This window comes from Podarcis bocagei (genome assembly GCF_964188305.1).
Source record: "Podarcis bocagei genome assembly, chromosome: 5".
Classification (NCBI taxonomy): Eukaryota; Metazoa; Chordata; class Lepidosauria; order Squamata; family Lacertidae; genus Podarcis; species Podarcis bocagei.
Window position 1 is genome coordinate 69,030,455 of NC_138129.1, and position 27,699 is coordinate 69,058,153.

Sequence of the window (27,699 nt, forward strand, 5' to 3'; positions counted from 1 at the left end):
GAGCTTATATATAATATACAGTAGTAATGAATCAGGGTGCAATAAGAGGCAGCCATGGGGTGGTATGGTATTGTGGGGTTAAGGGATACCCAAATAGGCCTGGGAATGTTTTGGATAACATGACAGAGTAGGGCATTATAACAGGATAGCTCAGTCGCAGGATCCTTTAGAAGCCATTCTGTGAGTTAACTGCAATATATTACTCTCCTGTTCTCTACAAACATTGTCATGCCACCTGCTTTCCCCTGCCCTTGCTGTTACGCAAGCTGGATGTGGAAAAAATATTCAATTGGGTTTTAAATACTTATTGTAATGTTAAGAACTATGTCCCTTCCCCCTCTTAATGGCGATACATGTTAAAATAACAATAATTAGAAAGTAACAGACTGAAATATGTCTTTGCTCAGTACCATAAATAGCACCCCCCTCCCCGTCAGATAAGAGTTATGGGAAATTCCACTGTCATCCATTCAAAGATTATTATTATTATTATTATTATTATTATTATGTGGTTGGATGTTACCTTCCACTTTAAAACATTTTCCCACTTTTGTTTTTCTGCCTAGAAACATTTACTGTTATTCATCTTTGTATTTTGTGTGTGTATGTGGAAGCTTGTTAAAAACCTTTGTGTGGAGATAAGCTGCTTTGCAGGCTTTTCAAAATCTTTTGCACAGTTTTCTTTTTTTAAGTGCTCCAAATATCTCAGTTAACTCACAGGTCAGCCAAATGGCAGTTATAAATCTTAGGAGTAATCTTTCTGTTTTTCTGTGTTGTGCTCTGTATGCTTTCAAAGATAAAAAAAAGAATAACACACTGGAAAACTCCATAGCTTTCTCAGTACTCAGAGCTGTTCATTAGCACTGAAATCTTATTCACATCTGCCCGAGGTAAGTCTTACTGAGTTTTTAATAGATTTTACTTTTAGATAAGTGTGCATAGAATTGCAGTATTGGGCTGCAAACCTTGTCTCACTTACTTGGGAGTAAGGCCCACTGACTTTGATGGGGCTTACTTTTGTGTAGACAGTTAGGATATTGCTGATACTATTTACAGGAAAATGGAAGGGTGTCTACCTTTTACTTTCTCCACGACATTCACTGTTCCACTTGAAACTATCTTTGCTATTTGTACCATTGGAACTCTGGATGGATGGAAGGAAGTTTGAAGCCACTGAGTTAACTTCACAAAGCGTGAGGTGTATAGTCCAATATCTGTCTCTCATTGGCAGCCTATATCCAGCATCGTCTGCAAGTAATATGGTTTTGACTTAGTGTCACTCAATGATGCTGTGGGAAAGAAGGAGCCATGTCAGAAGACGCTGCTAGTGAGACACGTTTATCTTTGAAGACAGCAGCTTTAAGAGTATTTGATCTTCCTCTTTCCTGGTATTCTTCCCTAACCCAGGTAACCCTTGCATTTCTTTATTTTAGCTTGTAGTGCTTTTTGAAGCTAACATCTAACAGTGTTTTATATAATGTGCTTTTATGTAATATGTATTTGGTTAAGATGGTTTATATAAAATTATTGTTGAACGTAGCATTAAAAAAAAAATATTGCTGTGGATTCCAGTAGATTTCATTCTGTTACATGTACTGGACTGCAGAGGCTGCAGTGAAGCCTTTGCAGTGCCATACATCTCAATTGTAGAGTGATTACAACCAGTACTGCCTATCTTGTTTTTTCTGTTTTGCGTCAAAGTGCATTATTTGATGTATTGTCTAGCCAGTTTCTAATTATTTTCTGCCTTTCAGTGTAAAGTTTTTTATTGAGCTCACTGATATGAATAAACAAAAAACCCTTAAGAGTAATATGGGTAGTATACAGCTAAGTCATATACAGAGCAGACCTGTTGAAATCACAGGAGAGAAGTTAGCAGCAACTAATTTTAATTGCTTTATTTCAGCAGGTCTCTTGTAGTACAGTTTAGTCAGATACCACCCTTTGTTGGCAGTTTTAATAATTATAAAATAGGGAGTACCTCTCAAGAATATCTTGCAAATAACCACACCCTATGTGTATGTTTTCTTGCTAATGCAAGTCACAGAAGGCTTCAGACAGTATTTTGTTTTTTAAGATTTCTACAAATTTAATCATGTTGCTGTCAGTTTTGTCCCAATTTACGAGATGAGCATTTACAGAGTGTTGATACTTCCAATGTTTAGCATGATCTGCAGAATCAGGAAGACAGAAATAATCTAGAGCAGGCTTTTACTGTGGGTGGTGGTGGATAGGACATACAACATCTGTTTCTAAAGCAGGGTAGGGTGGAGCCCCGACTGCCAGAAACGCTGCTGCACTATAAGAGGAGGTGGAGTGGTGAAAAGCAACAGAACAGAAATAGACAGTGTTGGACTGAGTTTTGTTACCTTGATGTCAATGTGCTCCACTCCAGAAGAGGAAAGACTGCTGTATCATTTGTCTCAATGACAAAAAAAAACCTCTACTAGTTCCATCAACTAGGAAAAAACCTGAATGTATAATGTATCTCTATACAATATGAACAGAGAGCCTGAAAGTTTGTATATTGAGAAACACATATTAGGAGTGTGATCCAGAGGGTCATTTTGTGCAGATTGTTGTTGTTCAGTCGTGTCCGACTCTTCGTGACCCCATGGACCAGAGCACGCCAGGCACTCCTGTCTTCCACTGCCTCCCGCAGTTTGGTCAAACTCATGTTCATAGCTTTGAGAACACTGTCCAACTATCTCGTCCTCTGTCGTCCCCTTCTCCTTGTGCCCTCCTTGTGCAGATAGAACTTGTATATAATGCAAGCATAGTGACATTTGTCCGGTAACAGGCAAACCACATGTAGCCACAGAATGCTTTGTGAGAATGTCTGTGTTACACACAGGAAAACTACTGAAAGGGTTGGAAATTCACTGTCTTGAGCATCACACTTTGCTTGTGTTGAGGATCTGCAAAAGTATAGCAGATTGCCTGCTGCTGAACTAATAGAAACCATGCCCAGTCCTCTGGTGACCACACCCCAGGTACCCGTTTTCCCTGAGCACCTGTTGGTTGGGAGAAGGCGCCACAACTACTCCTGTATCCTTAGATCAATTGAAAAAGACAAAAAATCAGCGGAGAGTAGAAATCATATCAGATTCTGCTATTTTCTTTTAAATCATGAGGCATGTGTACATTCAGCAGTGGCTGTAGTGTTATGTCTGGTGCAAATAAATAATGTGATTGCCAACTCTATGCTAATACATTTGTTCATAAAGTTCATCACAGTGTACTGATTCTTAGTTGGTTCCAGGCTACATAGTATGCCAGGTGCATCTACAAGTGGAAACCTTTAGAAATGTCTCTAAATGGTTACATAGCAAAACACAGAATATGATTAATTATAGAGTAGGACTAATGCAGTTAAACAAATGCTGTAATGAGCATTCCTTGTTCTAAAAGTAGCTAATGTTGGGCACATCCAGTTCTGCTTCCAGTAATTATCAGCTTACCGCTCAAATTCCTGAAAAGAATCTGTGTTGGTCTTTGGGAGCAAAAGAAGACATTCACTTTAACTTGTGGGGAAGTTTTCTCTAGGCCTTTGGATTTGCCAGTGGGAATCCAAAGGTCTGTGGTCAAAATGTAGAAATACAGCATCCAATATAACTGTCAAAATAAATGTAAACGCACACTTTCTCAAAGTTAACATAAAAGTATAGAATTTTAGCCTATTGTGTGTTGTTGTTGTTGTTGTTGTTGTTGTTGTTGTTGTTGTTGTTGTTATATTTTACAGAAATTATTTAAGATTTATACACAATAAATTGCACAGAGTTTCTTTGATTGGTGTAGTGTTCAGATTTCAAATGTTAACTTAAACCTATTGCATCAAAACTGAATTATTTTTTTCTCCTTCTGTAGAACATATGATATAACTTACTTTTTAAAATATGTGTTTTAAGGTTAAGGTTTCCCCAGGTCTCAAGAAGTTATTTGTAATAACAGCAGTGGGTGCAGTGTCTGTGCTTTTTCTTGCCCATCACTTCAAAAGAAAGCGTGGAAAGAAAACCAGGAATGTATCTCCATGGGAGCCAGGCCACGTCGTGTTAGACTATATAAAAACACCTGCATCAGAGAAAGGTAGGTGACACGATGTCTAAGGAAAGCCAAGATTCTGTACACACCTGGAAGGAAGCCTCATTGAACACAGTGGGGCTTACTTCTGAGCACGCCTATGTAGACTTGCAGTGGCCAGCTTTAGAAGTACATGGAAATAAGTTGGAAAAATTGGGGCTTATTGCCAAGCAAGCATTTTTGGACTGGGGTAGAGGTTTTTGGTTTTTTAAGTTCCTCAGCTTGGTTTCCCACTGAAACATGTACTATATGCATGCAACAGTGTGTGTGCACCACAACTCTTTCCTTAACAAATCCCTAAAATGCCTCTTTATCGCTTAGAGATAATTTTTTAAAACCACAATAAACAGTTGGGAGGCTTAGCATAGCCCTGATTGGTCTGCAAGGAGATGGACACGTGTAGCACCTTTTCCCCCAGCAGCAGGTCCAGCATCAATCTGCCTGCAGCCTTCCTTATAGAAAGCAATAGGTGAGAGCTTAGTGATTCACAGCTTATACCATCATTGTACAGCATTAATAGCATTCTAGAATGTTACATTACTTCCAAAATGATAATTTTAAGAGTTACTTGAAAAGGAGGAGTTATCCCATCTTAAAAAGTTATTGCTCGAATACAACAGAAAATTAGATAGTTGTTTTTCAATGAAAACCCTTTGCAGTCATGCAAGTGACACTGGCTTCAATGGGGGTTATGCCCAGGTAAGTCTGCATAGGTCTGTTGCTTTGATTGTATTATCTTCCTCTTCAGGTTCCAGTTGTTCCAGCAGCAGACAAAATCTAACACTTTCGTTGAGTTCAGCCAAAGAAAAAGGTTCTCAATCCTATATCAATGCAAATGGAGGCCTCTTCAGTAAATATTCGGGTTCAGTACAGAGTTTGGCCTCGGTAAGCATATCTTATTATTTTCATGTAGTTTGCTGATAAGCTGTTGAATGGTGATTTTTTTTCTTCTATTAACTTGCATAGGGGTAGGAAAGAGGCTCTCTTCCTGGATCAATTCTCCTCTAGAATGTGTGCCATTTTTATGCTGACTCTCACCTTGCTTTTCCTCCTGTACAAAATGAACCTTAAAGGCGCCTAGCCTGAAAACCCTTGGGCTTATTTGTCTAGCACATCTCTTACCTAGGGGCACCTCTATGTTATTGTCATACAAATTGCCCCCAAAACTATGGGGGCATCTAGTGCATACTTTTTTTAAACTTATCCCCAGACTGAAAGGCTGCCCTTCCGGAAAGCCATGTGAGCTAAGTATCCCAAATCTGACACCTGTACATCTTCTTTAAATTAGGTCCAAAGTGCCGCATCCTGTCCTAGCTGTGCTTGTGTCAATTCTAGTTCCTGGGACAAAGCAGATGAAGATGATATAAAGCTGGTCAATGTTCCAGTAACTACTCCAGAAAACTTATACTTGATGGGTAAGTGAGCAGATTCCTTAGATGCAGCATTTCTTGCTGTTATTTTCAAAAGTTTCTAAGTTCAGGATTGTTTGCTATTACAAAAATAGTGTTACTTTCTTTCAAGGGCATGATGACATTTTTATTTAACAAATTGTTAAAGATCTGTTTGTTGCCTTAAGTCCTCTATAGGCCATATAACATATCTGTCTGATCTGCGGCAGAGTGACTGGGGCAACCCAGCCAGATGGGCAGGGAGTCATAATAATAATAATAATAATAATGATAATGCATGATAATGATAATAATAATAATAATGATAATGCATGAAGACAAAGCCTGCCACATGCAGGGATCAGGAACAGAAAGAGCATGTGGTGTGTAGTCTCTGTAGACAGCAAAAGTTTTAGAAACTAATAGAAACATGAAACCTTCCTCATCTACAGTATTGCTACGTGTATTCACAATATGTTTGCTTATTGAATATTAAAAGAATGTGTGGCTTCGCTTGGAACAATTTGAATTGGAAGGACTCAAAAGCCGTCTAATCCATGGGGGCCGAATCCGGCCCAGCCGCCTTCTAAATCCGGCCCGCGGATGGTCCAGGAATTAGCATGTTTTTACAAGAGTAGAATGTGTCCTTTTATTTAAAATGCATCTCTGGGTTATTTGTGGGGCATAGGAATTCGTTCATTTTCCCCCCTTCGAAATATAGTCCGGCGCCCCCACAAGGTCTGAGGGACAGTGGACCAGTCCCCTGCTGAAAAAGTTTGCTGACCTCTGGACTAATCCAGTCTCCTCTCAGAATGCAGCATTCCTCCTGATCAGTCAATGAAGTACATGGCTTGCTCAGCTAGAGTGCCAGTACATTTGACTGATTTATTTGGCAGGCACCTTTCTACAAAAGGTTCAAGTGTCGAGCCATGCTACCTGGTACAAGGCAAACTGAAAATCTGATACAGGGTTGTTGCATTAGTAAACATTTCTTTCAGGAATGGAACTATTTGAAGAAGCTCTTCGCCGATGGGAGCAGGCACTTACGTTTCGTAACAGGCAAGCGGAAGATGAAGCCAACTGTAGCGCCGTCAAACTTGGAGCAGGTGATGCTATTGCAGAAGAAAGTGTAGAAGTAAGTAAATGAGTTGCTGTTCCTTCAGATAATTTGTTTCCCCTGTTTCTGGTTAAAATTCCAAAGTACAGTGGTGCCTCGCAAGATGAAATTAATCCGTTCCGCGAGCCTCTTCGTCTAGCGTTTTTTTCGTCTTGCGAAGCAACCCTATTAGCGGCTTAGCGGATTAGTGTTATTAGCGGTTTAGTGGCTATTAAAGGCTTAGCGGCTATTAAAGGCTTAGCGGATTAGTGGCTAAAAGGCTATTAGCGGTTATTAAAGGATTAGCGGCATAGCGGCTAAAAGGCTATTAGCGGCTTAGAAAAAGGGGGGGAGCGAAAAAAATCGGGACACTTGCAAGACATTTTCATCTTGCAAAGCAAGCCCATAGGGAAAATCGTCTTGCGAAGCAGCTCAAAAACGGAAAACCCTTTCATCTAGCGGGTTTTCCGTCTTGCGAGGCATTTGTCTTGCGGGGCACCACCGTATACTCCAGCTTCTAGCAAAGAAGCTAAAATTATTCAAGAGAACCTGGATAACACCAAGATTGCAGGTTCGATCCCTGTAAAGGACAGCTGCCTATTCCTGCATTGCAGGGGGTTGGACTAGATGATCCTCAGGGACCCTTCCAACTTTTATGATGCTGAGGAACTCTGTGAGCCTCTTGAATGCCTACAATATGAGCAACTGCGTCCCCAGTGACCTATTTCTTCTTTAGTGTCTTTCTTCCTTCAAAAGTTTTCAATATATCATAGTACCATATTGGCCCGAATATAAGCTGCACCTTTAAAATTCAAGGGGGGGGGACAACAATACCCGAATATAAGCCGCTCCCTTAAAGTTCTGCAGGCACTCACACCCGTCCCATTTTACCGTATGTCTGTTTCAGCAGCGATATCGTAAAAGCTCATTTTTGTAAGGTCATGAATTTAAGCCGCACTTTAACTTTTTACGGGCGAAATGTGGAAAAAAAGTGAGGCTTATATTCAGGCCAATACAGTGCTATTAAAATCAAAACTTACACAAAGCTATCTCAAAATTATCTCATTGCAAATCCTGGCTAGGATGAACTGGCATGGTCTTAATAGGATAACATTAGAAGATGATGAAGGCATGAATTCCACACATATTTTTAACTCTCTTTTTGTACCCAGTTGCAAACATGTTTATGTGGAAGTTCCAGGGTGGGGTATCTAAAGTATATGTACATAGGATTGCACCTTTAGTTTTTCTGATGTGAGCTTCTTGAAGTAACCATGCTGCTAAAGTCAAACTTTCCTAATCTTAATAGGTTAGTTGCTGATCTAGGTAATGTTTCCAGGTCCTGCTGATTTTTGCATGTGGGACAGTATAAATATTTGATATAAATCATAACCAAAAAAGTGTTTGTTGATCCTTGTGCATCTCAGAATCTCCATGAGCTGCATAAAATATTGGTGACAGAACGTACAGTGGTGCCTCGCAAGACGAAAAGAATCCGTTCCGTGATTCTCTTCGTCTAGCGGTTTTTTCGTCTTGCGAAGCAAGCCCATTGACGGATTAGAGGATTAGCGCTATTAGCAGCTTTTAGCGGCTTTTAGCGGCTTATCAGTTTATCGGATCAGCTGATAAGCGGCTTAGCGGCTTAGAAAAAGGGGGGGAGGAAAAAACCCCCGCAGGAACTCGCAAGACATTTTCGTCTTGCGAAGCAAGCCCATAGGAGATTCGTTTTGCGAAGCACCTCCAAAACGGAAAACTCTTTCGTCTAGCGAGTTTTCCGTCTTGCGAGGCATTCGTCTTGCGGGGCACCACTGTATTTGCCCTCTGCAACTTCTGTTTTGCAGGATATCATTAGTGCTGAATTCATTCATAAGCTTGAATCCTTGCTCCAAAGAGCTTATCGTCTTCAAGAAGAATTTGAGGCTTCTCTTGGGGCATCTGATCCTGCTTCCTTTGCCAATGATATTGGTGAGTTTGTCTTGGCTTTAAACTTGCATGTTTCTTGATGATATAGGGCTGCTAGTCTTGAAAACTTATTGGGACATGGTGAAGAGGCAGGAATGGGGGAATCAGAAATTACTCGTGATTCGAGTTGCTCCTCTTGTACAAAGGATCAGTTCCCCAAAGCTGGTTTAGCTGCCGGCGCATAGTAGTAGCACAAGGAGCCTGTAAAGTGATTTGTTAATCCGCACGTCTGCATATTTGGACTGAATTTAGACCCAGAGCCCCTGATGTAAAGGGTGCTCTTGCATTTGGCTAGAAAGCATTGTAATGATCAGTGAGACATGAAAGTAGAGATTTGCGGGGAGATGAGGATACTTCTTATGTATTGTGTAAGAATACATAGCAAAGCAGAACGTGGCTACTTTGCTAACTATGTATTGTAAGCTAGGTCTGGTCAAGTAGTTTGCCAGCCCTCGGCCACATCAGCATGTGAGAACAGGTGAAAGGATAACATCTTTGAACTTGCTTGCAAGTCAGACTAGTACCGCACTGGCATTTTCAACTTTAATTTTTGAGGTACTTCTGTACAACTGACTGCAGTGGCAGGAAGAGACTTGCTGGTAGTCTGTTATAATAAATCACTCAGCCCCAAAATGAACCCTTTCTTCCACAACTTTAGAAGACTGAGATTGCTTAGTGCCAGTCTGTTGTTTCTGTAAAAAGCAAGGTTGCGTGGAGGTATTGAGAACAAATGAAACTGCATTATATTGAGTCACACAGTTGGTCCATCTAGCTCATTGCTGTCTGCACAGACTGGCAGCACCTCAGTCCCTGATCTCAGGCAGAGGACATTCCTAGTCCTATGTGTACTAAGGACCTTCTTCATGAAACCTGATGCTCTACCACTATGGCATATCTCAGTTAGAAGCTTAAAAATATCATAGTTAGTATTTGGATGCCAGGATGATCGTGGATCATGCCTAGAAGCTTTGTATGTTTTCCATGATAACAACTGTAAACTTGAAATACAAATTGCTTCATTGTGTGATTTGCGTAGATCACACAGAAAACTTTGGAATTGGGGGGCACCAAATATATTTTAAGAAGATAAAATACCGCTGTATCTCAGAATAACCAATTTACTGAAGAGTGTGTGATTATGAAAGTTGAAGTGTGTCTATGAGTGTGAGGTGAGACTGTCAGTTTGCATTTCTTAGTGCAGAAAGTATTGATCTGATGTGTAATCTTTCCTATTCTGCTTAATTCACAAGGCTTCTGGAAGCTTCTCTTTGTGAAAGAAGCAAGCAGAAGGTTCATGATGTTTGGGTTATACCTTCAGAGAAGCTGAGTACAGCTGGCTTAAACTGGTTCTGTGATTTCTTTCAGTCAAGGTCATGCTGACTATAAATGTAAGGCCAGAAGGAGCCTGGGTTTCACATTCTCTATCTCTTTTCCTTATGGTGTGGTGTTCGGTACATAGTATGCTTAGTGTTAAGGTTTAGACTTGTTATAAGTTATTGTAAGTTTAAGTCTGATGCAACTCGATTTCTTATGGACAGTGCCAATCCTGAATGTATTGGATTTGTGACCATTATGCTCATTTGCCTTCAGTAGCAGTAAAGCTCTACTGGATGAAATATTTATTGCCTCTGGTCTATTTTTGGGGAATCCTGCAACATGTTTAAGTTTTTACTCTGCTAACTATATGTTGGAATTCTACTCTGGGTCAATATTGAGTAGAATTTCATGACAGAGACTTCTGGCTCCCAGCTCAATTATTAACTCACTAGGTGGCCTGAAGTAAGATATTTAGTCTTCAGTCCCCCTCTGCAAAATATGCCTTGTTACTGGCCTACCCACCAGGGTTATTGTAAAGATTATTGAGAAAATATATGAAGGACTTTAAAGTGCTGTAATAATCACAAACTGTTTGTTTTAAAACTACTGATAAGTATAGAAAGCCAGTATGAGAAATTGATTGAAGGGTGAGGCAGAAATCCGTATTATACTTTCAGAAATGCTAGTGTGTTGAAGCAAATCAACACTAATTTCCTGTCCCAAATCACTTAGCAGCATCAGCAGCAGGGGGAAGCATTGTACATTAAATTCATGACATCAGGTTTATTGGGAAGCCGAGCAGCCATATGTGTTCTGCATCCCCAGGAGCTAACTAAGGCAAAGCACTGTCTCTGTTGCCAAGTAGATTTATTGGTCACAACTTGTTCCTGGAAAGAGTGCATTTTAAGATAATGGCAACTGTCCAGCTCTAGATTTTCATGGCTTTAAAGTCAGAGGCGCATGCTGCCACTGCTAATTTGTACGGTAGATAAGATTGCGACCCATTTTCAAAGCTATTGGCAATTCTTAAGATGGTGTAAATGAATAACTTGGCAATGGGGTAATTGATTTCATGTTTGAATTCTAGATAGAAACAGTTTTCCCTCTGAAACATGACATTTGTGTTCGTTCCAATATTGATTTGTGAGTTTGAATCATGGATGCCACCAGGGGTCAGCCTTCCAATGGCTTTTTAAAATCCTGTTCAAAGCATGCTTCCTGGGAACTTGCTAGTTAATTTTAGTTTTCTGGCACATTTTTCCCCCAACACCTGCTACTGTAAGTCATAACACAGAAAGGGGCTTGAATGTCAGCTCTGAGGTTAGAAATCACACTGATATACATTGGCATATATATCTGCATACCAGCTGTTGGATGTCAGTTTCCTTTTTAATTTTTCTTCCTTGTGGAGAGTCTGTCAGCTTCCATAGTTTTCAAAGGGTTAAATTATATGTTTCACAGTACAGTACTGCTGGTGTGTAAAGATGACGAAATTGTATAGAGAGAGCTTAAATAACAATCAAAAGAGCCTTTCAGTACAGAATGCTGAAGCAATATGAAAGGGCAAAACAGAATACTAATAATGGCATATTATTGTTGCCCTGAGTGGTTTCTGTCATATTAATGTTGTAACCTAAAGCAGTTGGTTCTTTTAATCTGTGTTTCTAAGATGTGAAATAGAAAATCATCCCCCCCAAAAAAGTATTTTTAGATTCACAGTAGGCTGGATACCACAATGTTTTGTTTTATATAAAATATTTTTTCCTCTCACTTTTTTTTTTACAGCTCAGATAAACACTTTTATATAAAAACAATATTCAATAGTCGATTCAATGTGGCAAAATGTGGCAAGTCATATTAGGCTTTCAATGAAGGAAAATCGTAATTTCCAGGGCTGTCTACCCAACAAGACTTTGATCCCCCAAGAATCTCCAAATTATCACCACAGACTGTGTTTCCCTCAGTCATTGATGTTTTCTCTGTACTTAATTTTGTTCCAAGTAAAAACCGAGGCTTGAGTTACCTGTCAGCCAGATACATTTCTATCTCTGAATTTAAATCTTCATTAAAATTCTTCTTGTTGGATAAAGGACCATACAGACCTTCGACCACACCTACCTTTGTTGCACTCCACGCTTTGTAACCATAGAATATTTAGCTGAATAGTTGAAGAAAGGGAGTCGGGAATTAGCAATAGTTTCCTGGGACTGCTTCAGCAGCTGAACTGTGCCAAAAGCAACATAACCTCAGACACAATAATGGGAGGACGGCTTGGCAGGAAGGACTAGGTAATATTATGGTTGAGCTGAGATGTAAAGTAATACAATATTTTAAGGCCTTCTGTTTTCCTCAGATTCTCGTCTGAAGGAGGAATCTGCCAAAATAAGTCTTAGAACAGGAAAGAGGGAAGAGATAGTTGAGGTGTTGATTCTGTTAGAGGAGGCACATCGACTGCTGTGCAGAGATGGTGTAGGTCAGAAAATGAGGGTTAGAGAGATGAGAAAGTGTGTTTGCATCCAACAGCTCTCCCACCCACCCCAAACTAACCATTGAGTCTTTTTTTAAAAATTAAAAACAACAACCAAGGAATAGCTGCCATATTTTCAGGACAAAGGTATGCTGGTCCTTAAAAATGAGGCTGCTATAGATACTGGTATGTGCATGCAATGTTGGTACTCTTCATCCTTTTCGGACCCAGGAATCACCTTTAACCCCAGCATCCATTTTGGAGCCCATTTCTTAGTATTTTTTCTACCATGTATTCGTATGGTGGGAGTGCTGTTGTTGCAACTCACCTTAGATCATACTTCGAGTGGTAGCTGGTCCTGGCCAACCAGTTGAAAGTGATATAATGTGTGTGTGTATTACACATGTGTTGGTTGATGAAATGAAAAAGGACCTGTTGGCTTCCTATCCTCTCTCCCCCCCCCCCCGCGATTTCTCTGTCAGAACTGGTGGTGGATCAAGTTCCATTAATTAGCTCCTCACAAAGAGAAGTTCAGTGCTACTTGAAAAAGAAAGAAAAAGAAAATGCAGTTCCTGATGTCTTTAGATGTGAAAAGTCAAAAAATAAAAAAGCACAACACTAGCAGGGAGAGGCAGGTCCTTCTACAAATCCGCCCCCAGCTTAGGTCACCCCCACACATCTAGTACTGCTTTGTCCTCCTATGTCATGGAGCCTCCAGTCAGAAGTACTTGCGTACGCTTATGGACGTGTTTGGGTGAAAGTTCCATTTATAAATGTATTTATGGAATGAATGAATGAATGAATGAATGAATGAATTTATGCACTTTTCACAATGGTAGAAAACAGAGAGACGGGGGGGGGGGTAGTCTGGTGTGTTTGAGCCCAAAACGAAAGGTCTCCTCTTGCAAGAGGAAGCAAAATGGTTTTAATATGGAGATGTGGAAAAGCACTTTTGTTTGTGCAAGGCAGCCATCCTGCTGCAGTCTTTGAGCCCCATTCGAAAGGTAGCAGAGGGTTGGTGCACCCTCTTGTTGGATGACCAGACTTTTGATCTTCTCTGAATCCAAAGCATTTAGAATTGAATGCAATCTGGATGTATGGGGGGAGGGGAACCTTAATCATACTACTTGCTTCAGGAGTACAATACTTCATGGTAAGAACAAGCAGATTGGTTTGGGTATCTCTTAGATACAGTTTATTATTGTGATTTTTCAAATGGGAGATAAGGACTTGTATTCTTCCTTCCCTATCTTAAAGCCTGTTCAAGAGCAAAGAGGCACTCTACCCCTTTCAGCGCCCCCAAAATAATAATGATTGCGAATTTTTCACAAGTCCCCTCTTGTAAGGTTGGCTCCAGCAGAGGCTTCTGTAAATTACTATGGAGAAGAGATAATTTTACTGATTTCTTCCTGTGCTACTGCTCTAGTGTATCTATTTGCTGAATATTTATTTTCAATGTGGGATAGCCTTTTGAGTAGCTTCCAGTGTACAAAAATAAGTTAGAATGTAAACTGACTACGTCTCTTTCTATAGCTTAACTTCAAATGACTTAGCATCGCAAGATAACTTTGCCATTCTTCAGCTGTTAATCACTGTAACATAGACCAGTTAGAACTATATTAATGCTTTGAGTTTTATTTGGATTCCTAATTCAAAGCATGTGCTCAGTTCTTCTGACGCCATATGCGTCAGTCATTGACATTAGTCACAGCTTAAAGATAGGCATGTGAGTTGGGACATGAAAATTGACACTTCCTCATCATAGAATCGCCGAGAACTAGGGGCTTAACAATAACCTATACTTCCTGTTCATGCTGACCTTCGTAGAAATTGGAAGAAGGCTACAGAAGTTTAAATTCAAAACTACATGGAATTCTCATTTTTTTAAAAAGCCAACTTTTCCTGTGAAATTAACTTTTTCTCTGAAGGTCACCATTTTGTCATTAGCTCAATCAAGCGATTGTTGCAAAGGCAGTACAATGGATTAGGCACAACTGCTTTAGCTACTATGGTTCATAATTACAAGGGGGGTTTGTATGGGTCACCATAATGGTACAGGAAATAGCAAATTTTATCACTGAAAAGTTTCTCTTAATGCAGTCTCAAAATGACAACATATCGTAGATATGAATTATGTTCCAGAAATTCTGCTTTGCTGGAGATAGCAAGAAGCACAGGAGATGAAACACATTATTTCTGTTCATTGTCATGTTGAATATATAATTTTAGAGTTTATATAGTTTTGTTTTTATTGTAAACTGCTTTATTTCAATAGAAAAGCAGAGTTTAAATGTTAACTCAAAATTTCAATCTACTTAAACTTGTACACCACAATTTCGTGTGTGTGTGTGTGTGTGTGTGTGTGTGTGTGTGTTTATTTATATGTGTGTGGTGTGTATATAAATAAAACACATTAAATAAAGAATATAGTCAACTAAAACACAACTACCTGGGTGATTGAAAATTTTCAAAGTTCTCAAAAACTAACCTGCATTGAAATAACATCAAGGTATGGTCCTAGGTACTGCACTTCTCCCACCTCCCAACTTTTTTTTTCTGCTTAAGTGTTTTAGCTTCAGATGATTTTCTACTTGGGTTTAGAAATAACATGTAGCTTTCTGCTTGCCTCCATGGACCTGATCACCCTGTATATGGGCTCTCTTGCAGGATACATATGCTGCAATTGAGATGTTTTCCTGAAGCCAAACTAAGTTTCCTACCTGTCTCTTAAGTGGCTATACTAATTTTGCAGCTCTCCCTGGCATCTTCCCAACTTCTGTTGCTGGAATGTTAATGAACATTCCATGACATCAGAACAGTGCAGCCAGTAGTGAAGAAGGAAAGTGTGCAGACAAGGTTAGATGAAAAGAGGGGAAATGACAATAATAAGAGAGCTGCATCTGTTTGTACTTATCTGTTGCAAGATCCAAATTCAGTTGCAACTAGGAAGCAGTAATGTTGAGTCTTAATAAGGCTAAACTAAACAAATCAGTGCAGGAAAGATTTTTGGTTGTTTTAGATCTCGACTTCCTTCCTGAATGTGATGACAAGTGAAATATTTATCGAAGTGCTATTCGCACAGTAACGTTCCATTAAGTTCCAAAGTTCTGACACATTGGGAAAGAAATAGGAACGCTTAATTATGCTGTCCCTAACCTATGGCCAACTTTAAACTTACGTTAGACTCCAAGCCTAATTCGCATGCCTACTTCTTTTCTAACACAACACATATTGCTGTGTCACACTTTGTTTTGTATTTTTAGTTCTGCGTGTTTTTTAAAAGCTGGTTGTGCTAAGGTAGGAAGGAGTGTGGGGTACATGCTTACCTTGGGGCCTCTGTATGACCCACAGTTTGTCCTCTTTATTCCAACGCCTTTCCCCACTGAAATTAGGCTTTTAAAATGGTTTCTAATAATAACAAAAGAATATAAGCCTAATTGCAGTGCAGGGGTTCATTTTTGGAGAGGAAGGTACTGCTGGGGAGGGAAGGATTAATCTTGTCCTCCCCTTGCCCTGTGTTCCCTCCCTAGTGCCAATAGTGTCCGCTTTTGCAATTGAAAAAAACACATTTTATTGCCTCCAAGGGAAGCTTTCTTCAAGCCCTAATTGTTGAGACTGGCACTGGGGTGATCCTGCTGGAAACTGTAGCTGGGAAAGTGAGAGTTATTCTTCCTTCCCAATTACATTCTCCTCAGAAGATCACACACCTGCTGTGGGAGTTAGGTTTGGAAAAATCCAAATGCTGCTTTTAGGCTCTTATTGCTGGTAAGGGGAAGTGGACGAGACCATCTCCACTTTTGGTATGTAGTCCTTGAAGGGTTGGCCAAGGGATAAGATGGTGCTTGATCCAAAAGAGGTTTCCTGCTGTTGTCGTAAGGTATTGATGGATGGATCATTGGCCATGGTGGCTGATGGGAGCAGAGCCCAGAATCCCCATCCCTGTACCTCACTGAGTTGATAAAAAGACATGAGATTGCAGCAGTCCTAGTTTAATTTTGCCTTCTTTGTGTTTTTCACCAGTATAAAAGTACCATGGCACTGATATGTGATTTGAGACTCAATGGGTTGCTGGAGGACTTCAGTAATGCAAAATCTAAGACTAATTTTGTACAATTCCACCAGCAGTCACACACCGTGTGCCCCATCCCATGTTTTTCAAAAGGATCAGACTTCAGGGAGGCTTTTTCAGGGGCTTTTGTGGGGAGTGGAAGTGTGCGTAAGTTTAACTCCTCTTAGGAGACAAGCTCATGTTTCTCCATAGTGTTAGCTAGTTGACATCTCAGAGTAGTGGATACTCCTATATACTAATTAATACATCGGCTACCAGCATGTGCACCTGCGTTTTTCAGAAGGATTTCCTGTTAGAATAGCCTTTGTAAATCCCGAGGAATTGGCGTGAGCAATTATACAACAAAATAGTGCTTTGTGTTATGTTTCTCTTCCCACTCTTCCTTTTTTAAAAAAGTTATATCCAATTCCCTAAACAGCTTTTCAAACTTGTGTTCAAAAAAGCTGGTTAGAAACTTTCTGTAGACATAAACCCTTCCAAAGGAATTTTGACATGTGAATTTATCATATGTTATACACATGTTTTTTTACCACTTGGATTGCATCCCAGATCTCTTAATTAGTTATTAGATTACGTTATATAATATTCCCTTTCCCTTTTCTCTTTTTTGGTTATGAACCTCTGTGTTTCTATGACATAACCAATTGGAATCACCGTATTTTTTGCCATATAGGATGCACCGGCCCATAGGATGCACCTACTTTTTTGGGGGGGGGGAATCAAGGGGAAAAAATTTATCCCCCCCCCCCCCAGTTTGCGCAGCCATCCCCAAGCTAGAAGAGGGAGACGGAGCACTCAGTCTCCCTCTTCTGCCTTCAGGGAAAGCCTCTCTAGCCTCCGTGGGGCAGCGGCTTGCCCCGCTGTCCCCCGAGCTTGTGGGGCTGGCGATGGGGAGAAGCAAGCTTGCTTCCCCCCCCCCCCGCCAGCCTCCAGACCAGCTCCGGGAATAGCGGGGTGGTGGTGCTCCGCCTCCCCGCTATCCCCTGAGCTTGTGGGGCTGGCGGGAGGGGGGGAGAAGCAAGCTTGCTTCTCCCCCCTGCCAGCCTCCAGATCAGCTCCGGGAATAGCGGGGTGGTGGTGCTCCGCCTCCCCGCTATCCCCCGAGCTTGTGGGGCTGGTGATGGGGAGAAGCAAGCTTGCTTCTCCCCGCCCCCCCCGCCAGCCTCCAGACCAGGTCAGGGAATAGCGGGGTGGCGGCGCTGCGCCTCCCCGCTGTCCCCCGAGCTTGTGGGCTGCAGGCTGCTGCCCGCAAGCCTTGCGAGCCCGCGGGACCTCCCGCCGGGCTTGCAAGGCTTGCGGATAGCTTCCTGAAGCCTGGAGAGCGAGAGGGGTTGGTGCGCACGGACCCCTCTCGCTCTCCAGGCTTCATCGAAAGCCTGCATTAGCCCCATAAGACGCACACACATTTCCCCTTCATTTTTGGAGGGGGAAAAGTGCATCCTATAGGGCGAAAAATACGGTAACTTGCCCTGCTTTTCCTAAAAATGAAGAATATGAGTAAATGTTTCTCTGATTTTGTTCACACTCTGTGAAGCACAGAGAAAGAAAATGCTAATTATTACACCTTGTTCCATTTTGTTTTCGCTTACTTAGTTTTCAGCAAGTGGATTAAGTTTTATTTTCCAACGATTACGTTACTGTGACTGATCTTTACTGAGACTTTTTACATGTACATAGCATGATAAGAAAGCTTTCCAAGTGTGCAATCAAGTCTTCCTTCTATTTTATATGAATTTCAGCTTTTAATCAGCTATAACAATTAAATAGCATGGTTGCTATAGTGCAGTGATAGGAAACCTGTGGCCCTCCAGATGTTGTTGGACTTCAGTTCCCATCAACCCCAGCCAGCGTTGGGAGTTGTAGACCACCAAAATTTGGAGGGCCAAAGGTTCCTAATCCTTGCCATAGGATGTGTGACAGGTCAAGCAGCAGAGGGAATAGGTAAAAATATACAAGAACATTGGACAAATTTGTCCATGAATTGGACAAATTCCTGGTGGCTAAGGCTACTAATCACAGTGGCTTTATACATTTATGGGGGACAAGAGTGGGAAAGGGACTTGATGTAGCTTTGGTCTGATTTCAACAGGACTCATGTTATGGCTACAGAAAGATAGTGGGTTCCTAATCCGATTTTTATTTTTCCCAGTCTGCCCTTTCAGAGAGCCCCAGCACTTCTCTTCAGTCCAGGAGGTGGCAGGCAGTGGGCGACATGAGCTTTCAGCATAGTCTGGAAAGCTAGGGAATGGCCTGGCATGGTGCCCAGAATGATGCTGTGCCCAAAGAGGAAGCTGGCTGTTGAGAACAGGTGGGCTGGGAACCGTGATCTGGCTGGCCATTTTAATTGTGATAGAGGCTGCCAAGAAGAGAGACAGAACTGTTTTGTTCAAGGGTACTTTCTGAAGAAGGTGGCATTTTTTGAAGAGTGTGCAGATAGCAGAGTGGTTTCTGTACGTTTCATATTTATTCACTTGCTATAATGTCTTCATCCAATGACCACCGGACGGTTTACAATATAAAAACACAAAAAATACATACCATCATAACAAACAAAAACAATTCCCCCCAGTTTAAAAGGCCATAGATTGTTTAATTAGCCAAAGGCCTGGGGAGAAGGGTTTTGGCATGTTTTGGTCCAGGCGCCTAAAGAAAATGCTTTCTTGAGAATGCCCCGTTTTTTTGTTTGCTTCTGCATTCTCCTACCTGAAGCATGATGGTAAAGGTAAAGGGACCCCTGACCATTAGGTCCAGTCGTGGCCGACTTTGGGCTTGCGGCGCTCATCTCGCTTTATTGGCCGAGGGACCCGGCGTACAGCTTCCAGGTCATGTGGCCCCATGACTAAGCCGCTTCTGGCGAACCAGAGCAGCGCACGGAAACACCGTTTACCTTCCTGCCGGAGTGGTACCTATTTATCTATTTGCACTTTGACGTGCTTTTGAACTGCTAGGTTGGCAGGAACAGGGACTGAGCAACGGGCGCTCACTCCATCGCGGGGATTCGAACCACTGACCTTCTGATTGGCAAGTCCTAGGCTCTGTGGTTTAACCCATAGGGCCGCCTGTGTCCCTTGCGAAGCATGATGGTAGAAGAACATAAAGCAGGGGTGGCTAACCATGCTCTCTCCAGCTTAAGGGAGCCACCTTTGTCTTAAAGGGGAAAGGAAAAGGAAGGAGGAATTGTAATGGTTGAGAAAAACAATCAGCCCAATAAAACCTACGACCCCAAATTAGATGTGTTTGAAAGGAAGCTCTCAGTGTTTGAGAAATAAGGTGCATATTTGATTTTTTTAACACACACACACACACACACACACACACACAACGAAATCTCTCAATACATTTCATTTTACATTACATTTATACTTTGTCTGGATCTGTTTTGTTGCTTTTACGCCCGTTTGTAAGGACAACAGGTGTGGTATGTTTTCTGTTCCACTATCAGCTTACTTTCCTTTTTCTTCAGGAATGCCTGCTGAGAATAAAGTAGCTTGTAATTTGGAACAAGTGGTTGCTCATTTTTTGTAACTAATGGGGGGGCGGAGCCAGAGCCACTGTGGGAGTTCCTAGACTGCCTTGTCGAAAGCCAGCTGTTTGTGAGAGTGACTGGGCAAAAAGCATGGTGCAAAGGGCACACTTGGCATTGTGTTTGAGCAAGGACTCAGGCTCTCTTGGCAGTCCACCACTTTTTCACGTGATTGACAGTGCTGCTGTTTGGAGGGATGGTGGCAGGGATTATGCGTGCCGTGTGCACAAACTTCATCTGAAGTAAACATATAGGAAGTTTAAAATAGCATCTCTTCAGCTGAATGATGGGGACTGTGATAAGAAAAGATAGGATGAGGGCATAAAGGGCTCAGGAGACCTTGTGACTAAGAGAGAGTTCCCCATTTTTATGACATGAGAGTGTATCTTTGTGGCAATTAATGTGAACAATTAGAAATTAATGTAATATACTCTTTAGGTACAACTGAATTAGAACAAAAGCGAGTCGGTAAACTGAGGAACTTCGTTTTCTACATCTGTGAGGTAAATTTTAAAGGATCAGTTGGTTAGCCTTACAAAATTGGTTTGTAAACCAATAGGTATGTTCATGGCGATGGAGGTAATAGGTAATTTGGAACATTAAAAAGAGAGCATATTTGTTTCTCTGTCCTCCAGTATTTTGGAATATATCAACTGATGTAGAAGACACTAATGGGATAATTCTGTAATCATTGGACAGGGGCATTATCTTGGTCAAATCGTAAATTAGAGAACGTTTGTGAATGTTTTTCGGAAGCTGAATGTACAATGTGGCTTCCACGGCCTCCAGTTGAGTGCAGGAAGCTCCTGCAGCCAGTCGGGAGCCACGCCTTGGTTTTCAAACCATTTCGGGAGTCAAACAGACTCCTGGAACGGATTAAGTTTGAGAACCAAGGTACCGCTCTACTTAGGCTGAAAAAGTCGTAAGTCAGGGTAGGGAGAAATACCCTTGTATCTAAGGTTTGATACAATCTTCTACTGCGGTTTTATTCTTCAGTAGCTTCGGGCTTTGTGCATTAAAGCTAAAGCCTGTGGCTGCTTCCCTGCTAAAGTGTAAATAATTTCACTCTTTGATTGACTTAGGAAATCCAGCAACGCCTAAAGACAAGGCAGTCTAGAAGGACTGTGGTTTCTTAAATAAGTACGTTGAAACATATAAGACAGCCAGCATTTCAGGCTGTTATGCTCTGGGCTTCATGAAAATGAGTTGGGCGTCAGGTGTATCAAGCAGCTGTGCATTCCTGGAGCTTTCATTGTGCTGGTGTCTCCTCTCTCAAGCTGCCCTAAACAGTGTGTGTGTGTGTGTGTGTGTGTGTGTGTGTGTGTGTGTGTAGAAAAAAGGGTTCTGTAATGAAGTGCACTCAGTGGCGTAGCGTGGGGGGTGCAGGGGGGGCCGGCCGCACCGGGCGCAACATCTGGGGTTAGGGCAAATCCACGGGTTAGGGGGCGCAAATCCACGGGTTAGGGGGCGCAAATTACTTGCCTTGCCCCGGGTGCTGACAACCCACGCTACGCCACTGAGTGCACTTGTCACTATGCCTTTGGATAAACCAGTTATTGTATGCCAGACATTACATTTGTGCATTGAAATATTCGCTACCTACTGTCTGTGGTTTGAAATGTGCCATAAGGTTGGCATAATTTTGCATCTATTTAACATTCTTTTCCTAGTTCATTTTTGTAAGCCTCTTATGGAATATTTTGAGAGCAGGTTTTCAGGGGCCACAGGAGTCTGCAGAGCCGAGGTGGGTGGGAATTGGTGGGGGGGAAAACTCATTTCCTTCTCCCCATCCAGTGGTTGTGTCCTATGAAACTCTACTTGGTGGGAAGTGTGGATCCAACCCTTTGTCTTTCATCAGCATTAGCTGGAACTATAATGAAAATCCACAAGGTGTTTTAATGAAATATTTTTCTCTCTCTTTATAAGATAAAGACACCGATATTACTGTAAAGGATAATACCGAAGAATTCAGCCTGCGGGATACATTAAGCATGGGATCAACAGATTCATTTGTTTCAGCTGCTGAGGTATGTTGGAAGTAGTGATTGCTGCTTTTTTGCGTAGCCATCATACCACTTCTGAATTCTGCTAAACAGGAATGACTTTCTCTTAGAGTAGAATATCTGCGAAAAATGCATTCAAATGCACAGTGGTCTGCAGACTGATTGTAGCCTTCTGACACTTTAAAAAAAAGGTAGATAAACAGTTAAAAGATGCATGAAGTCATCACACATAATGAAATGTTTACAGGTACACAGGTTCCATCCTTTTCCCTATACTCTTTCCATGTAGGGAGCTTGTAGTGTCTGAAGTGAGGATAAAAGTGATATTCTCATGAATTCACCAGAAAGGCAATATGATCATACTCTGGTGAGCACTGCTTTAATAACTTCTTGCCAAGAAGTACGACACTTTTTGGAGGCCTGGGCCACCATGCTTCTGGAATCTGTAGTCCCCAACCGATTGAAAGCTCAGCATCCACTGCTTTCATTTTTAGCCTGAGACAGCTGTGTGTTGGATGTCATCTGCCACTTATTCAACACAGACCAGTAGTATTGGAGCATGGTTTGTATGCCTGATGGTGAAGAAGGGCTGTGTTGAGGGATAATGTTCCTTTTTGTCTGCTTGTAAGGAGCACATCCAGCCCAGATCTCAGATAGCTTCCCTTCATAGCAGGAATCCTGGAGTGAGAGTTGGATTTTGAAGTGCTGTTTTGCAAATATAGCCTGGCCAGTCACTTAAAGGATCTTAAATGGGAGTAGTTACACAATGCAACAGGCAGCATTCTAATCTTCCTGCATCAGAAACAACGGTACACTTTTACCTTAATTGGGATGTATGTTGAGAGATTTAGCGGAAATAGCTTCAATTAACCTCATAGATAAAGGAGTGTTATCTTGGAGTCACAAATGCTTTGATGTTTAGATCACAATCCTTAACCTCATTACTGAAGTAACTTCAGTTTATTTCAGCGAGACTTCCAGGGGAACATGCTTAGGATTTCAGCCAAAGTTTGTGTTACTGAAATAAGGCCCCATTCCATGTATCAGTGGATATATTCTGCTCCAGAGTAAACAGGTTTTGGATCACTGCAGCCTTCCTTTCCAAACACTGGTCTATCTCTATATATATCTGCAGCAGCGGAGGGCCTTGCTGGGCCTCTCCGCAGCTGCAGAGAGTCCTGCTATACCTCCCCACAGCTGGAAAGGGTGTGCCACACTTCCCCGAAGCAGTAGAGGGCTTTGCTGCACTTCCCTGTGGCAGCAGAGGGTTATTCTCTGTGCAAGGTATTTTCTTCTCTTGGGCAAATGTGCAAATCGGTGCCCAGGTTTGCTTGTTTTCTTCTTCCCTCATCTTTTCATCGTTGGCCTTACATAAGCCGCTCTGGGAGTGGCTAAAAGTGCTTTCTGTAAATGAAAGCATTGTTTGCAGCCTGCCACTTGAAAATACACGGCTCCTGCAATACCATGAACTTTCATTTAATGTGAAGCACATAATGCCTGTTAAAACATTCTAGAAATAAATTGTGGCAGTGCTGCTGCTGATTACACCCAGTGTTGTTGTTGTTTAGTCGTTTAGTCGTATCCGACTCTTCGTGACCCCATGGACCAGAGCACGCCAGGCACTCCTGTCTTCCACTGCCTCCCGCAGTTTGGTCAGACTCATGTTTGTGGCTTCGAGAACACTGTCCAACCATCTTGTCCTCTGTCATCCCCTTCTCCTTGTGCCCTCCATCTTTCCCAACATCAGGGTCTTTTCCAGGGAGTCTTCTCTTCTCATGAGGTGGCCAAAGTATTGGAGCCTCAGCTTCATGATCTGTCCTTCCAGTGACCACTCAGGGCTGATTTCCTTAAGAATGGATGTGTTTGATCTTCTTGCAGTCCATGGGACTCTCAAGAGTCTCCTCCAGCACCATAATTCAAAAGCATCAATTCTTCGGCGATCAGCCTCCTTTATGGTCCAGCTCTCACTTCCATACATCACTACTGGGAAAACCATGGCTTTAACTATACGGACCTTTGTTGGCAAGATGATGTCTCTGCTTTTTAAGATGCTGTCTAGGTTTGCCATCGCCTTTCTCCCAAGGAGCAGGCGTCTTTTAATTTCGTGACTGCTGTCGCCATCTGCAGTGATCATGGAACCCAAGAAAGTAAAATCTCTCACTGCCTCCATTTCTTCCCCTTCTATTTGCCAGGAGGTGATGGGCCCTGTGGCAGAAACCAAATAGAAGATTTTGAGTTTAAGGGAACTGATTTCTGTTGTTGGTAACAAAAACTAATATTGGTGTCTGTAGGCTCTATGAAATGTAAGTTTGAGAAGACTACATGTACCAGTAATGCAAAGTTCCTGTAGAAATCGCTGAAGTGGTTTTGAAGGGCCCTTTCCCTGTTGACTGACAACTTTCCTTGACGACACTGCTTTTGGCTTTGCTTGCTGCATCTTAAACTTCTCTTATGGGTGTTTCTGCAACAGCACATGACTGAGCTGCACTATGGACCTATGGGTTGTGGGGAGGGGGTTGCATAGTCCCTGCCATCATGAAACATGCTGCTGTGTGAGTTTTCTTTTCAGTTTTTAACTGCCCTCCCTTAAAATGCTTTAGAATCCTATTACTCTGTTTGCAATCCCTCCCTTGGTAAAATATAATTAGAAGGTGGCTTGTAAATTATCTCTCCCCTTCCTTGCATGTCTTGGCTTTTCTGGAATGTGCCACAAAAGCAGTTGGGCACTCACAAGCATTCAGCTGTTGTTGCAAAGTGCTACTCCGACGCAACAGCTACTAAAGACCGTTTTAATACTATATGATTACAAAGTCTCTTTCCCATGCTTTGCACATTAAGAATGTCCGTTTTAAATGGAAGATGCATTAAAAGTTCTTGCCTTATGGAAGGCAAACTCTTAGTTGGGCTAGCGTTCAAGTGACAAGCTAGATGATGTAGCCCTCAGCTCTGGCTTGCCTTGCATGGATACCAGCTATCCATTTCTGCTCCTCGGGGACATGATTCAGCATCAGGCCCTTGTCCCAGGGTGTCACTGTGGCTTTTCTTTGGAAGCTGCAGTACTGGATATTTATCTTTTAATTAATGTCAAAAGAGGTGGATCTTGCATAGAAATACCACAAAGGGCATTTAGTTCTTGGTATTTGTGGAAGTGTTTCAGGATGTTAGCCAACTGATCTTGAGAAGGTCTCCCTCTTTTAGCTTGCAGAACACAAAGAGAGCCGAAACTCTTATAATCTGGACTCGCTATGCCATTGCCCATTATACGAAGAAGCTATGCACCTGGCAGAAGAGGGCAAGATTTATTCACGAGTCTTACGGTACTAAATGTTTTGTCTGCTTTCCCTAATATTACTTGCACATTTTCTAAAAGCAAAACAGTGCTTTGTATGCAATATTTTTTATATTGGCTTGAATTAAAGGGCAAGTCAACCATTAAGTTTCAAGTGCCTTTTTGTTGTTGTCTCTGTAAATAGGACTGATACGTTGGAGTGTCTGGGGGACAGCGACTTTCTTGCTAAGCTCCATTGTATCCGCCAAGCTTTTCAGGTAAATGTTCAATCAGCTCCTTAAGGCTGACCTCCATACCACATAAGCACAAAACTCCTGTGGCAGTAGGTTTTCTAACAGATCAGCCAAACCGCCCAATCATCAAGAGTAATTGTGATTTGTTTTCAAGATGGAAATAATACCATTGGGTTGTATTCAATATAGCTTCTTAGTCACATACTATTTAAGTTCTATATATAAAAGTCAGGAGGACGCCAGCAACAGAGGCCTTGTTTCCTACCAGTGTATTTCACAATTCTTCCTGCCACTAGCAAATTCTTCCTGCCACTAGCAACTTCTCTCCCTGTCTGTCTGTATCCTCGAAACCTTTCAAAGTAAGTTTGCTTGGAAAATGGACTATTTTCAGGGAGAACTGGTTGGCAGCAGTGCTATTTTTCTAGAAAAGGAACTCACCATGAGCATCTCCCTTGTTCTCTTATAATGGCAACTGAGTTCTGCAATCGACACAAGATAATATCACCAAGGCAACTATTGGTAAACAAACACTAAATGTCCATAAAAATGGCAAAGTAGTTTCTTTCTCAAATAGGTTTTATCTTAAACAATAGCGAACACAGTAAATGAAGAATCCACTTCTAATATACCAGTGGTTCAGTGCTCATTTCATCGCTAAAGAGCTTAGTCATCGAGCTTTGTAGTAAATAATATACAAGAGAAGACAATATGTCAACGAGTTAAAGCAGGGATATATCTGTCCCCATCTGCATGTTTCCATTGGGAGGAGCATAGAAAGAGGACAGTGTCCTTCAGTTTGTTCCAGCTGAAAAAAAGCCCCGGTTGGTAGAATTAAAAGAAATATTGTAAGCCGCCCAGAGTGGCTGGGGTAACCCAGTCAGATTGGCGGGATACAAAATTTTATTATTATTTATTAAGACAGTTAAGAATGTAAGTGATCTCAGATGGGTAATACCTAGTGATCCATTACAGGTAATCTTTTCCAACGCCGCAAATAGAATATTTCTTGCCGAAAGTGGAAGAAAAATCTTGTGCGCGCTAATCATGAGAGCTAGAAAGGTAAACACTTTTGTTTAATTAATTTGTATGGTGGATTTAATGTTCAAGAAAGCTTTGTGGTCACAGACTGTAATCCTAATGCCACTCGCCTGAGAATAAACCCCATTGAATTTGATAGGACTTACTTCTGAGTAGACATGATTATTTCCCCGTAGTTGCCTCCTCTCACTGTGAAGTAAGCAGCAAATATTCATATTTGGCAGACCTGATTCTGAAAGGTGGTATATTCTGTGATTGTTTTCAGCCATGGATTTTGATTGCCCAAACAAGAATGTCCTTACAAACACATTCAAGTCAATATATATGCTAAGGTGCAGTCCAGCATCTGCATTGATCTCAGTTTCAGTGACAGCGCTCTATAAACATTCCAGTTGTGCTGACAGAGCTGCTCCAGTTGAAATGAATCACAAAGGAGCTCCATGTGTTCTTCAGAGCATTGGACTGAAGCCAGTCTTTCTAGATTACTCGGGCACTAAATGGAAGCAATTATTATCTCTAATTAAGAACTAAAGAAACATGCATAATTTGTCTCCTGCTTGTTGGTTTTCCCCCCCACAGAACCCAAAGAAATTTGAGGAAGTATTTGATGAAATGATCTCTTTCTTAGAGCAGTCTGATCATTGGGCTAATACTGAAATGGAGCTTGCTGCTTGGGGAGTAAGTATATGTTGTAAAAAAAATAGTTAAATAGTTTGTAAATGTTATCTCTCCCTGGTTAGACAATTGCAGTTCCCTTATTGTTCTTTATTTTGTCTCTATTTCAGGGTGTCAATTTTATTACTTTAGTCTGTCTGCTTAGACAGTTTATTAAACAATTTCACTAAAATCTGTTGGTTTTTTCAGTATCATTTAGGCTATTATTATAGACCTGGAAGTTGCATAAATGAGGTTAGTAACTTTATAAATATTCTGATGCTCTGCAGGTGAAACATCTAAATTTCTATGATGTTGTTCTGGACTTCGTATTAATGGATTCCTTTGAAGATTTAGAGAATCCACCTATGTCTATACAAAATGTGGTCAATAACAATTGGCTGAATTCCTCTTTCAAAGAAACTGTAAGTGGCTTTGTTTGGTTCCATGCTTTCATATGGTGGTTGCAGAATATTGGACAGGTAACTTAATGATTGCATTCCTCTGAGCAGTATTTAAATTTAGAGTAAATTATATTATGGTTGGATAATCTGTTTCAGATTCCTTTTACTCATTAAGC

The 27,699-nt window shown here is 41.4% G+C and overlaps 1 protein-coding gene across 2 annotated transcripts in view; it reads left to right on the forward strand.

Moving 5' to 3' along the window:
* Window positions 1-897: 897 nt before the first annotated feature.
* Window positions 898-27,699, forward strand: part of MIGA1 (mitoguardin 1) — a 35,916-nt gene continuing 9,114 nt past the window's right edge. Inside the window, exons 1-12 of one of the 2 annotated variants that reach the window (XR_014008050.1) lie at window positions 898-1,407; window positions 3,909-4,086; window positions 4,829-4,965; window positions 5,369-5,495; window positions 6,467-6,603; window positions 8,406-8,529; window positions 21,829-21,929; window positions 25,104-25,222; window positions 25,379-25,451; window positions 26,400-26,486; window positions 27,045-27,143; window positions 27,410-27,544. Coding sequence is in view for 1 of the 2 variants with exons in the window: in XM_081193797.1 (XP_081049923.1) it covers window positions 1,309-1,407; window positions 3,909-4,086; window positions 4,829-4,965; window positions 5,369-5,495; window positions 6,467-6,603; window positions 8,406-8,529; window positions 21,829-21,929; window positions 25,104-25,222; window positions 25,379-25,451; window positions 26,400-26,486; window positions 27,045-27,143; window positions 27,410-27,544 (1,416 nt within the window). In the remaining variant the exon portion in view is untranslated. The remainder of the gene's footprint in view (window positions 1,408-3,908; window positions 4,087-4,828; window positions 4,966-5,368; window positions 5,496-6,466; window positions 6,604-8,405; window positions 8,530-21,828; window positions 21,930-25,103; window positions 25,223-25,378; window positions 25,452-26,399; window positions 26,487-27,044; window positions 27,144-27,409; window positions 27,545-27,699) is intronic. The other variant, XM_081193797.1, reaches the window with a different exon arrangement.